Here is a 12,562-nt window from a genome sequence, read left to right as displayed (position 1 = left end):
GGGGGGGGGGGGGGGGGGGGGGGGGCTACCAGTCTCAGAAGTGATGTTATAAGGTCCTGCTGTTTTAGCTGACCTCGTCCCCTCCCACACACACACACACACACACACACACACACACACTCTGCTTTATTTATTTACAACAGGGATTACAGCATGGAAAAAAAAAACCCCTGCAAGACCCTTATCTACACCAGCAGGAGGAGCCCTAAGTAAAGGCAGACCGCCAGCTGTGTCGCAGTGATGCAGCACTCTCCACACTCTCCACTTGTCTCATGGCTGTTAAATGCAGATGGGGTGAAATACTGTAAATAGATACAAAAAGAGGAAGCGGAGGAGCCACGTTGGCCGCTGAAGCGCCTGCAGTGACCTGGCAGGAATCTCAGCACAGAGGCACCTCCATGTAATGACAGCACTATCGAGGCAAATCCCCTCATACTGCACCACAGCGCACAAGCAGAGGCAACAACCCCAATTCACTTGCTTGAGGCGCTTTGAACCCACCAGGCTTTTTTACTGGAAGGAGTGACTGAGAAGTCTGCGTACGCAGGATATGTTTCAGAGTATACGCTGAATCACTTTGAAAAATCCTTGTTGTCAAGCAGCCTCCACTTTCTTTCTCACTCTCTCTCCCACTCACTGGCTCACTGGCTTGTTCCCTCTTCAGAGGCCTTTCAACTTTTCTTTCATCTGCTCCTAGAAAAGTGACTGAATCGTTCCAGCTGTTTGAAATTCTCCAGCGGTGGCAAGCAGGCAAAAATACTCAATATTCTCTCCCCTCTTTTTCCCCTCTGTCTTACTTGGGTACTGCTCTGACCTTGCTGCAGAAGTTTGCTCACCTCACTCAACTCTGGTTCCTATTTAGTATGCAAATGTATAATCCAGAGGCTTTGTGTGTGAAAAGTAGAGCGGTGGTTCTCTGCCATTTTTGTGTCATTGACACCACTCGTCATGCTGCAAATGTGTTAATTTGTTAATTTAAACTCTATTTATTATATAAAAGTTAATATTATTACAATAACTTTTTCAGACAAGTGAACTCTGAATGTTCAGGTCAGTTGGATAAAGTTTGCATTCCTACCATTAAACTAAACTTTATGTATTTAGAGTTGCAGACGGTTGACATTTCAACCATTTATCCATTACTATTAGTAAATAATTAGAACAGTTTATCCTTTGCTTTCAACAAATCATTGTTCAATCATTGTTTATTTATGACTTTTACAAAACCATTTGAACTGATTTTCCATTTAATTATTTCCAACTGTTAATTCAATTCGTTTGCTAGCTTGTGTTTGACCTCCATGTGAAGAGCACATTTTCAACACCATGACATTTTGCTGGGCCCCACCCTCCATGTAGATGGAGATGGCTCTGTGGTGCCAAAATGTCATGTTAAAGAGGAGACTTGGTGCTAATTGGCCCAGCCATCCTTCACAGGAAGTGGCCGCTTGATGGCTCAAATAACATTTATTTTCACCCCGACACGGAAGCCATGTCTCATTTTTTGTGAGCACTGGAAGCGATTTGCATTCTGGTTAATGTTCTCAGTCAAGACATTATGAATTTACTGCAAGCAGACTATTTTCTTTGAAGCTGTATAGGACCTATAGTCTGTTTGTGCTATTTCGTTAACCAAATGTCACCTTTTTAAAAAGAAGTGCATATTTCAGTCTGGAAGATAAAGTGTGAAACTCCTCCCTGTGCGCGATGTTCAATGGGAAAGTGAATGAAGTTGAAGATTTCCTGCTACTGGAGGAAATAGGAGAGACTGGTGTTAACATGGTGGCCATCACAAAACCATCAATGAGAATCTGAAAACAAAAACCAGCAGCTGATGTGACATAAAAAATGTTATAGTAGCAAAAACTCATTAAATAGTTTTTCATTGCATCTTGTCTCTGCCCTGCAGCTCCGTGCTGGTGCTCCGGTTGGTGGAAAGCCACAGTAACAGCAGGAGGCTGAAGAATTTGCCAGTGTTAGCAGGGCAACATGAATTAGTGATATGCATGATAATGCATTAAATATATATATGTATATTTTTGCACAGCCTCCATAAATTAATCATAACATGACAATCTTGGACAACGCCTGACCAGTCCTGCAGAAAAATGTCCCCAGGAGAGACGGGGAGAGATTGGAAAGTGACGGAGGAAGCTCAGTGTTGAGGAAGTTATGGTTTGATCTTCAAGAGATGTTTGAAATGATGAAGTGAGCAGAGAGCAACCAGCAGGCAAGACAGTATAGCAGTGCAGATGCAATCCAGCTGGTTGCCAAGGCAACTTGGAGTTTTTTTTTCCACTCAGTTATCAATGTGCCAACCTCCACCATACAGTATGTTTATGTATCAGTATACTATAGGCTTGAGTACAGATTCAGTTCATCATAATAACAGAGCCAGTACAGTTGTTTAGTTTGTGTTTAGCATTTTAAAATCAGGATGAATCTATTTGACAAGTAATTTCATATGTTAAAGCCCCTGAAGGACTGGTTTCAAATTTAAAGAGTAACTACAACCCCATTTATTTTACTGTACACATAATCACATGGAGCTTTGTTGGCATATGATGTTGATACAGGCAATTTATCAAGTTTTTCTGCTCAAATTGAATCTCATTTTTGATTTAAAAGTTCAGTTCAGCCAAATCCTCCCATCCTCCCTTTTGTACAGGGAGAACCAAAGTCCACCTCTTGGTAAAAAATGTTTGTTACCAAGGCCAGAGCGTTTCTAAAAAATATTAATGAAGCAACTTGCAGCTCTGCATCATGATCCATGAGCTTTTGAAATATTTATTTTACCTGAACCAACAGCCTTATCACCAACAGCAAATATTGTTTCAAAAACCTGTTTTTTTCCCAAGGATAACTCTGGAAAGACTAACTTTAGGGAATACACCCCACAGGGATGACTCAGTGTGTTTGCTCACTGTGTGGCTCAGAAGAGATTAATTTAAATGTACTGAACAAAGACTGAAAGACACAGTATTTGCATGTGAGAAATTTTAAAATGAGGTATTTGACTAACTTCACTCGTTCCTCTTCAAAAAGCCTGTATGTGCACACTGAAGAAATTATTAGGAAAATAATAATGTGGCCGTCTTTATTCTGTACTATCACATTCAAGTATTCAGCTTCTTCAGACACCCTTCACAATGCACTTTGAATTAATGTCAGCATTTCTGGGGATCAAAATATTGGAAAGATACAGAAAATGCTAATTTGTAGTCGTTTGTCATGAATTAATAAATACCTGACACACACACACACACACACACACAGTAAAAGGCACAAAAAAATGCTAATATTGAAACAGACAAACACAATTCATTTCATGTCGTCAAAGGCTTTTACTGAATCCCATTACTGTAAGACAATACTTCAATTGGTTTTAATGCTCTAATACCATTTGTTGTCATTGTAAAGGAGATGGCAGTGATGATGCCCTTGGTGCTGGAGATCAGGTGTTGGAGAGCTGCAGAGAAAGAGCAGATAAAGATACATATGAAGATAGAGCCTGCACAACATGAGAAAAAGCACAGTTTGTTTCTCTGCGTGTGCAGAGATTCTGAGGCGAAATGAATACTAATTCTGTCTGTAGCAACATTTGAACAGATGAAGCAGATGTCGCTGAGACAAGACTACAGAATACGCCTGTGATGTACCATGGTCACATTTTATATACTCGTGCATATGGAAATGAATGTTTAATGAATAATTATATAATCATAAGAGGACAAGATATCGTCGTCACAAAGTAAAATTCATTGACTCATATTCATTATTTCTCATTTTCCTCATCATCTCTCTGCGTTCCTATGGAAGAAATAAATCATTTGAAAGTATGAAAAGTGAAGAATACCTGCGAATGTTGTGAGGGGTTCATCTTTCTCTGCTTATTCAACATGAGGCAGTTCAGCTTCCAACTGTTCCGGTTTAATATCCTTGGGACTGATTTTCATCTTGGACGCCTCCTCTTCCAAACCGTTCTTCACCTCCTTTTCCATGGCCTCCTCAGTGAACACCTCACCATCCAAAGCCTTCTCTTTAACCACCTCATCTCCCAAACCCTCTGCATTGAGCACTTCCTCTTCCATGGCCTTCTCTCTGAGGAACTCATCCTCAAGAGCGCTCTCGATGAGCATCTCCATGAGCTCCTCATCTTCCAGGGCGCTCTCCACAAGCGCCTCCGTGAGCTCTTCATCTTCGAAAACGTGTTCCATGAGCACATCCTCTTTCAGAGCAGCCTCGTTGAGCACCTGATCTTCTAAGGTCTTCTCATTGAACACTTCGTCTTCGAAAGCTTTCTTCAGGAGCACCTCGTTTTCCAAGGCCTTCTCATTGAACTCAGGTCCCAAGGCTTTTTCCTGGGCTTTCAAATCTTTAGCTAGGCCTGCTAATGTGGGATCATTCTTTAGCTCATCAATGTTAACCTCCTCGAGTTTGACTGAATCAGCTGTGGAAGTCAGAAACACATGACTTTGTCCATCAATAAAGGAAATGTTCTCAAATAACTTTCTGATTAGACTAAGAACTTGGTGAATGTTGTAATTTTACATTAAAATGAGAAGACATTGACAGATACACATACAGATCTCAATACAAAAAGGCACACAGCACATTACTTCAGATACACACCCCATCACATTTTATCATCTAGTTACCTTTGGCTTGTGCAGCACTGTTTTGTGTTGGCGCTGCATTGATCGCAGCCACAAAAGCAAAGACCAGGAACATAATTTGGATCCTCATTCTCTGAAAGAAAAACACAAAACCTTAAAAAAAAATAATATCAAATGCTCTTTGAGTGTTTAGTAACTGATGCTGTTGGGTCTGTGCACAGAGAAATAAAGGTACTGTGGTTCTGTACTCACCTTTAGCTTGCAGTGGCCGACTGATGCCTTCAAGTGGAATCAGGAGGTTTCTGACTTTCTGACCGACGCTCTTCTAATATTTGTAACTTTCAGTTGAGCATCCTTGTTCAGCGTTTGTGTTGTGACTACAGGATACAGCTCATCCAATGAAAAGCTTTCACATGTTTACTAGTTTGTGACAAACAATGCTCCAAGGCATATGGTATAGCCTCCTGCAGGCAGAGGCACATTGTGACAACCAGGATCAACCAGATGCTTACTTTTGTTCCCTAATGTCAAATACTGATCAGGTGTACAATATATTTAGTCTCTAAATAAAAGCATTTGTAACCTAATATCATTTATTGTACTGCCGTGGTTTTATACTTTAATTTATAATAATATTTCATTCATATTTTCATAAAGCTTCAACCTAAAGTCTGAACCTAGAGGTGGGGACTCCACATAAAACTGATTGAAAGAGAGGAAGTGTCAAATGAATGACAAAATCAATATGTCCTGGGCCGGAGCCCACTGGAGCTGAGCTACACCTCCTGGCATCTGAACAGCACCCTGCTGGGGCTCAGCTCCATGTCCTGTCCTTCAGCATCACAGTGTTGCCAGCTCCCACACAACTCTGAAAACGTCCTCAGTCAGACGCCGTCTCACAAAACAAATGTAGAACGCACAAGCTCCTTTTCTTTGACTTTAATATCTGCGGTGATCACACAGCAGCAGTGTGTCTCCAAATTGAGAGAGAGAGGCAGGGTGAAATTTACATAACATGACTCAGCAGCGATAACTTCATTAGCTTCATTAGCTTGTTTTTAACCTAAATATTTTTCTGCACAGCAAACAGGTTTACACAGCGAACTCATTGGGAACAAAGCGACTGTGTGTTCAGAATGAGCATCATCAAAGCTGCATTTTCATTTTCATCTGAAGTCAAAATATGGTTTCCTCTGGAGAATCACATTGTTTTTTCTCTGATGTGGATTCAAGTGGATTAATACAGGGAATTTTCAGTTGCTTTGTTTAAATGCAATAATATTTGCAGTGTTGGCAGTCTGCAAGCGTGAAACTATTTCTAATCACTTCAGTAAATAAAAAAAGGCAACACATATAGCAGGCCTCATAATGAAAACACTATTTATTGTACTCAGCTTGTAAATGGCTGTAGATACTGTTGATGTCTCAGTGTAAAGATGAGTCTTTTATCTACATGGACTTTCAGTGTTTCTTGAACCATGATTGAAAGTATTTATCTATAATGCCATATTCAAAAATTACACGATAATTCAACAAAGATCTGAGAACTGGTGTTAAATAAATAAAGATTTACAAACCTTTATAATGATACTAATGTTTTACCGCTATTTACAGTTTGGTAAAACCACGACCACATAAGTGATAAGTGTCCTGACTTTAAGAAAGCCAAAGTCAAATATTTGTTTTTCAACTCTCACTCCAATTTGGCTAATGCCCTGAGGCTCAGGTGAGAGCGCTGACGAACCTGCTGAGTCAGAGAGCAGCTGCTTTCAAATAATGATATGGAGGCTGCCGTGTAGTACTGGAATAATTAGCTACTATTGTAATGTAAATAATGATTTTTTTTCACAATAAAATAATTTTTGAAGTGATTTATTATAATTGCATGATGAATTTTACTAACCAAATTGAAGCAAAGTGGCCAGCTCTCTTAGACTTGGCAGTTGACTGTTTGCACATAATTTAGTTTACTAAGATAACAGTGGCAGATTTACCATTCATATTATCAGTAATTGTAGAAAACAACAGTGTTCTTTAAATACCAATACTGTTATTTCATCCTGATACCTAACATCAAATAGATGTGTGTGGGCGTTCTCAAACAATATGTTTTCACTTTCAATGTTAAAAGAGAACAGGCTTTTAGAACGAGGACTCACTGACGTGTTTTAACATTGGTTGTGGTGTCTATTAACTTCTCCTACAAACTGGCAGAATAACACACAGTGGTTTTATATATTTAAATAATATCATTGTGTATTCAGTCCGACAGCTGGCCTGATGCATAAACACTTACATCTCCCTCAGCTACCAGGGGGGCCTCTAATGAACGAACATCTAAACTCTCCCTCGGTTCCTCTTTTTATGTTTTGATCAAATTTTAATAGCTTTAAAATACGCTCCCTGACTTTACTATGATATCCACTGAAATTGAGATGTGCAGGTGCTGATTTTTATCTCCCTCTGTTCTTGAAATAATCTTTTTTGTTTGCTTTTGCTGATTTATTTGCTTTTTCACCATTTTTTCTTGATGTGTTGCATAATCTGACTGTGACAAGTGTGCTGACTTTTTTTTTTTTTTAAGACGGTGCAAACCGAGCTTTTCCACCTTGCTTTTTGGATATTTGCTTTTCAACTGTCAGCCCTCTTTGCCTGAGCCCCTGAGGGTCACACAGGTTGGCTGATGCGAAAGCAGAAAACAGTGTTTACTCTTGAGTTCCTGTTAAATATATTCAGTCTTTGCACTGGGACCACGGCCCATTCAATTCAATGTTTCCATGTGTTTGGGGAGTGAGTTAACAAACAATGCCCCGAGGCTCCTGACACAGTGTGGATCATCGGTTTTTAAATATATTGTCTCAGTTAAAGCCCAAGTATCCAACTGCTGCTGCACATTTACAACAGTGGTCAGCAATGTGTTTGTTTCTTTTGATCTATTTCAGAATACATTTGATTTATAAAACTGTTTTTGGATCATATATAAAGGATAAACTGAGCTGTTTGTGTTAATACTCATTTGGCAGAAAATGACTCATTTTGACTCATTCATGGTTGAACGAAAGGGTTGTTGTTGTTGTTGTTGTTGTTGTGTTGCCTAGGAGAACATTTCTGTAAGACTGTCATTTATTTACATTTGTGAACACATCTGTTTCTGTCACATGGGTTAAACCTTTCCTCTCATCAAGGACCAAACCCACCACTAGAATAGATTTGCAATGGACACTGTAATTTGGTAGTTTTTGCCATGTTAACACTTTCCAGTTTGTTAAGTAAAATATTTTCAAAGGAAAAATGGTCACAAATTGGTCAGTTATTATAATCAGTTATTTAAATGGCTCCCACACAGGTACACCTTCAGATTTAGTGCAATTCAGTACAATCAAACTCCAGCCCTGCAATGAATACACGGTGTTGTATTGGCCTGAATTGATATTAAAAGGCGTTGCCAGAGAAATACCTGTGGACACACTAACAATTGCCTCAGTATTACCCCCAGCAACACCTCTCTAACACCTCTAAACCGTTTGCTTTATACCTGCTGCTCCAGCTCTGACTGAGTGTTTCTAATCAGCATGAAGCTGTTTCACCCCTGCAGGGATATTAAGGGATATTAAGAAACAATGTGTTAAACATATTAAAAGTAGCCCTTGATATCTCCTATTTTATGGCAGAAATTGAATAAACCCATTAAAATCATCTGAATATAACATCCAGGATCCAGCACTCTACATTAGTGAAATAAGTTACTCTTGTCTCTTCAGTAGTAAGCTGCTTTTTTCAACTGCCTTGCAGGGAAATAATGAAATGACATGTTGTTAAGCAGTAAATCACCTTGAAATCTTTAGGAGAAATGAAGTAAAAACCATTCAAGGCACAGCACTGATGATTCTGACATCTGACTATCAACCATATGTTACTGAGCTAGCCTTTGATATGTCAACTTTCCCTTGGTGAATCGCTCTAATTTTAATTCTTTTTATTTTTCTACTGCGCCACGACCTCGAATTTAAATTGAGTTATAGATTCTTCAATGAAAAGTACAAAAGTGCACCAAAAATACAAAGTACGTTTAGATAATTAGTGTATTTGATTTGTTCATATTTCTTGTATTCAGCTCAATCTGTTTTTACATTGATTCAACACCCCCCCCCCTTCACATCCCTCGACAACAGGACACATTCATGAAGGATCTAAAGTTCAACATCATCCATAAAAACGAGGTCAAAGGAAGTTCTTCTCGCTCCCTCCTATTAGTCAGGATGCTCTCGGCAGCTTCATAAATGTGGATCAGAAGGAAATTTTTAGCCATGAACTACAGAGCTTTGTGGGAAAATAACTAATGGTGAGATAAAACATTTAATGAGCATGGCCACAGATCTAACACCTCATTTCCATGTCTCAGAAACTACTTCAAACTCCGTTCTGCCTCTGTGTGACCTGTGACCACAAGAGGGAGACAGGCCTCTGGTAGTACGTCAGGACTCTCTCACACAAACCAACACACGGATACACACACACACACACACACACACACACACACACACACACACACACACACACACACACACACCGACCAACCGTTCCTTCTTTCTTTCACATCTGAATCTGTGCCACGAAGTTGCAAAAACATTTTGATCTCAATTTAAAGCCTGAAAAAGAGACTGATCAAAACTACTTTGTCCTTCAGTCCTCTACTTTCCTCGACTCTTTATCTTTGCTACTTTATTGCTTAGCCAAAAATGAACTTTGTGTCCATTACTTTAAAATCCTTATACTGCCTGAGTCTGGTTAAACATCACACAGAAGCAAAAAGAAAAGTGTAAACATGGATAAGTGCAGTTTTGGAGAAAACACTTTTACTCAAGTGCTGTACTTCAATACAATTTCAAGGCACTTTCCTTTTTCTGCAACTATATTCTACTTCTACTTTGCATGTTAAGATTTTACATACATAACACATGATCTGTTTTTCAGATTAAGATACACAATAGTATGAAAAGTAGTTCAACTGCATACAAATGCAAGGGAGAGGAGAACCAACCTGGTGCACACCCTGCACACTGTGGGAAACATGATGAAGCTTTAAACTTCTGAGCAGACTCCTGCTGGGCTGCCTAGTCGCTGAAAGGGGTCAGAGGTCACAGCAGGAGCAAAGGCAGGAGAACCAGTGGTGGCATGGTGTGACCTTTAGAGAGGAGGAGGGAGGGGTTTCCTTAGCTGCAGGGAAACACAAAGTGCCAGAGGTCACTTTCAAGATTATTGGAACAATATGTGGGGCTCAGAGTGGTGATATTCAATGCGGAGAATAACGAAGAAGCAACAACATGCAACACACTCAATATTTAGGGGTGTATTAGCTTGTAGTTTATATATTTATAGCCATGCTAAACATGTGACTCCAAGAGGGTAATGTCTTTTATTTGGTCTGTCAGTCCAGCTCTTTGATCCAGGGTGAAATATCTTGACAAGTATTAGATGTGTGCCATGTAATTTGGTCCAGGATGAATGCTAACAAAGAATGCTAATTATGCAGATTAGTATTGTATAATTCAACATATACAGCCTGGGATTTAAACAGCTTTATTCATGAATATTCAACCAGGTCTGATGATGTAGAACCAGGCTGGAACAGCTGAGTGTGAGATGACCTAAAATGACAACTGTACAGGAGATGAAACTGTTTAATGTTGATAATGAAATTGATTTTTTTCTGGTGGAACCCTGATTATAAGAGATGAATAGCAAATACGTCCATTCAACAGTTTTGTTTTCTTGCACCTAAAACAGAAAAAAAAATCATATTGCAATTATTTTGGCAGACACTACAACTGTGATATGAGTCATGATTTCAGGTGTAGTAGTAATTTTTTTGCATTTATTTTACACTGGAAAAGAAAAAATGATGATGATAACGATGCGGTTTTTGTTGGGGCTTGTACCAAACAAGCGTGTTCCTTTACGTCTGGAGGATATGACTCGTAGCCCGGGGGCGTCTCTGTGGCTCCACAATGCCTCATTTGTGGTGTGTCGTCAGACATTGTATTCAATGCTATTAATCATTCAGCCCAAACCTAAACTATATGAATGAGTATTACATCTCCACAGGGCTTTGTGAATGGCTTGTAAGCAGGGCTTTTAGACTTCTAAGTATTTGTTATGTAATTGTTTTCTTTAGGAAAGATAAGATACCACAAGAGGACAACTGTGAACTTTGGAGAAGCTGGAGTCATTGGTTTTACTTCTGATTCATGGCACATTTTATGCTAGACAGTATAGCTATTGTTGCTAGCAACTTGGTGTTTCAAGCATTTTAACTACACCATTGAAAATGCATTCCTGCTCGCTTGAGACACAAACAGCCCAAAGTTGGAGAGTTCTCATCGGGCTTTTTCAGGGCAGAGTTCAAAGCTACATCGCTCTGCAGACACATCATTTAACATGTGACAAGCATTCAGCTCCCTGACCTCAAACTTGTTATATTCCAAGGGCTGCTTCTGTGTTTTCGCTCAGCATTTCTTCTGTCTATTTGATAAAAACACTGGATCCTATCATTTGTACTGCGGCCACAGTGAGCATGTGCAACAGGACTGTTTGCTTTGTGCCTCTCCCTGTAAACACGGGTCATTTATATTGTTGTGAACACAGATTGGAGCACAATCACAAGGTTTGTAATAACACGTGCTGAACATTTACCACAGTATGAAAATGTTTTTCCTTCATGGCTTTTGTATGGCTGTTATAATATCCTCACTGTTGTTCAACTTACTGGCTGATCTTGTGCTGATGTGACAGCAAAACATTTAGTGATAACATGGTATTAAGAGAGTGTGCCTGAAGGAGAATCTGAACTATCCACCAGCTGACTGAGGGAAAAGACAGCAAACTGTAAACTCACATGGCAAACATATTACGCAACCTTTTTTTTTTTAAGTGGCATTCTATAGAAGGGAAATGTGTTGACCTCAGATTAAATAATAACATATTTTTCTATTTAACGTAGGTTCCTTTCTCAGCTGCATTTCACTGCATATTTCATACTTTATTTATACTCTCATAAACCACAACAACATAAACACTGACCACTCAAACTATGATGAACCAGTGTGTGCTGTTATGTTTTCAGAGCCAGTTATGTTGGGATTTGGAGATATCATTAATATCATAAATATCTCCGGATGTATTTAGGGTTGTGCCAGGTTGTAAACGTTTCATCTTCGAAAATTAGATGTTTTTACAACTTTGCTGTTTGCCGTTTCATGGTTGCGACATCACCGACAGCACTTGAAGGCAGCACTGCCAGGAGTCAACCCAAAGAGAAACACTGCGCATGCTCGGAGCATCCTCCACCCGGTCGGCATGGTGAGACCCGCTGCAGAGCAGGTGCTGATGCGTAGAAATCCATCTTTCTACCGCATTTTTGTAAAGCAAATGCCAGAATATGTGAGGACTTTTTTTTTTTCTTGGACTCTGCAGGTTATCTGCCTGCCCTCCTCCTCCTCCCCTCCTGGTGGCTCTGTGGGTGGGAGGAAGGGGAAGAGGACACCTTAAGTAGGAGGGAGTGGGGGTGGATGCAGCCTTATCAATAGCAGGTTGCCTCTGATGATCCAGTTCAAACTAGTTCTGCTTTACATATGCGACTGTGGCTCTGCCAGGCTCCTCACTTCCACAAAGAGGCTGAGAACCAAAACAAATTTTCATATGTTGTCTGGGCAACAATGAAAATGTTTCCTCTAATTTTCATAATTAAAAACGACCAAGGGAAACTTTATATCATATTATTCTTTTAGGTATCACCACGTGTCTGTGATGCGCAGTGATGGTGCTGTTTAGGTTCTATACTAATATGGACATGGACCCTATTGTTTCCCATCTGTATTCAACTGTATAGCATCCTTATGTATCTATTATTACCATCCTTTTTCTCATCTTTGACGGGAGGTGAAACT

The 12,562-nt window shown here is 39.6% G+C and overlaps 1 protein-coding gene across 1 annotated transcript; it reads right to left on the bottom strand.

Moving 5' to 3' along the window:
- Window positions 1-3,083: 3,083 nt before the first annotated feature.
- On the bottom strand, window positions 3,084-4,960 carry LOC111647242 (uncharacterized). Its single transcript, XM_023396866.2, has 4 exons — window positions 4,869-4,960; window positions 4,659-4,747; window positions 3,857-4,450; window positions 3,084-3,469 (listed from the first exon to the last, which is right to left on the bottom strand). Exons 2-3 carry the CDS (start codon window positions 4,744-4,746, stop codon window positions 3,891-3,893), a joined length of 648 nt encoding a protein of 215 aa, XP_023252634.1. The 5' UTR covers window position 4,747; window positions 4,869-4,960; the 3' UTR covers window positions 3,084-3,469; window positions 3,857-3,890.
- Window positions 4,961-12,562: the final 7,602 nt, after the last annotated feature.

The sequence above is a fragment of the Seriola lalandi genome, unplaced genomic scaffold, assembly GCF_002814215.2.
Source record: "Seriola lalandi dorsalis isolate HSWRI2012SDOR001 ecotype SW California unplaced genomic scaffold, Sedor1 jcf7180002054983, whole genome shotgun sequence".
In the NCBI taxonomy this organism is placed as follows: domain Eukaryota; kingdom Metazoa; phylum Chordata; class Actinopteri; order Carangiformes; family Carangidae; genus Seriola; species Seriola lalandi.
The sequence above is the reverse complement of the archived record's forward strand: the minus strand, read 5'-3'. Positions and strand labels throughout refer to the sequence as shown.

What these genes read in the sequence shown, in the direction of transcription:
- LOC111647242 (XM_023396866.2), bottom strand. Translation starts at nt 4,746, where the DNA reads ATGAGGATCCAAATTATGTTCCTGGTCTTTGCTTTTGTGGCTGCGATC. An exon ending in CAGTGCTGCACAAGCCAAAG is followed by an intron (nt 4,451 to 4,658) that starts GTAACTAGATGA and finishes TGACTTCCACAG; the next exon opens with CTGATTCAGTCAAACTCGAG.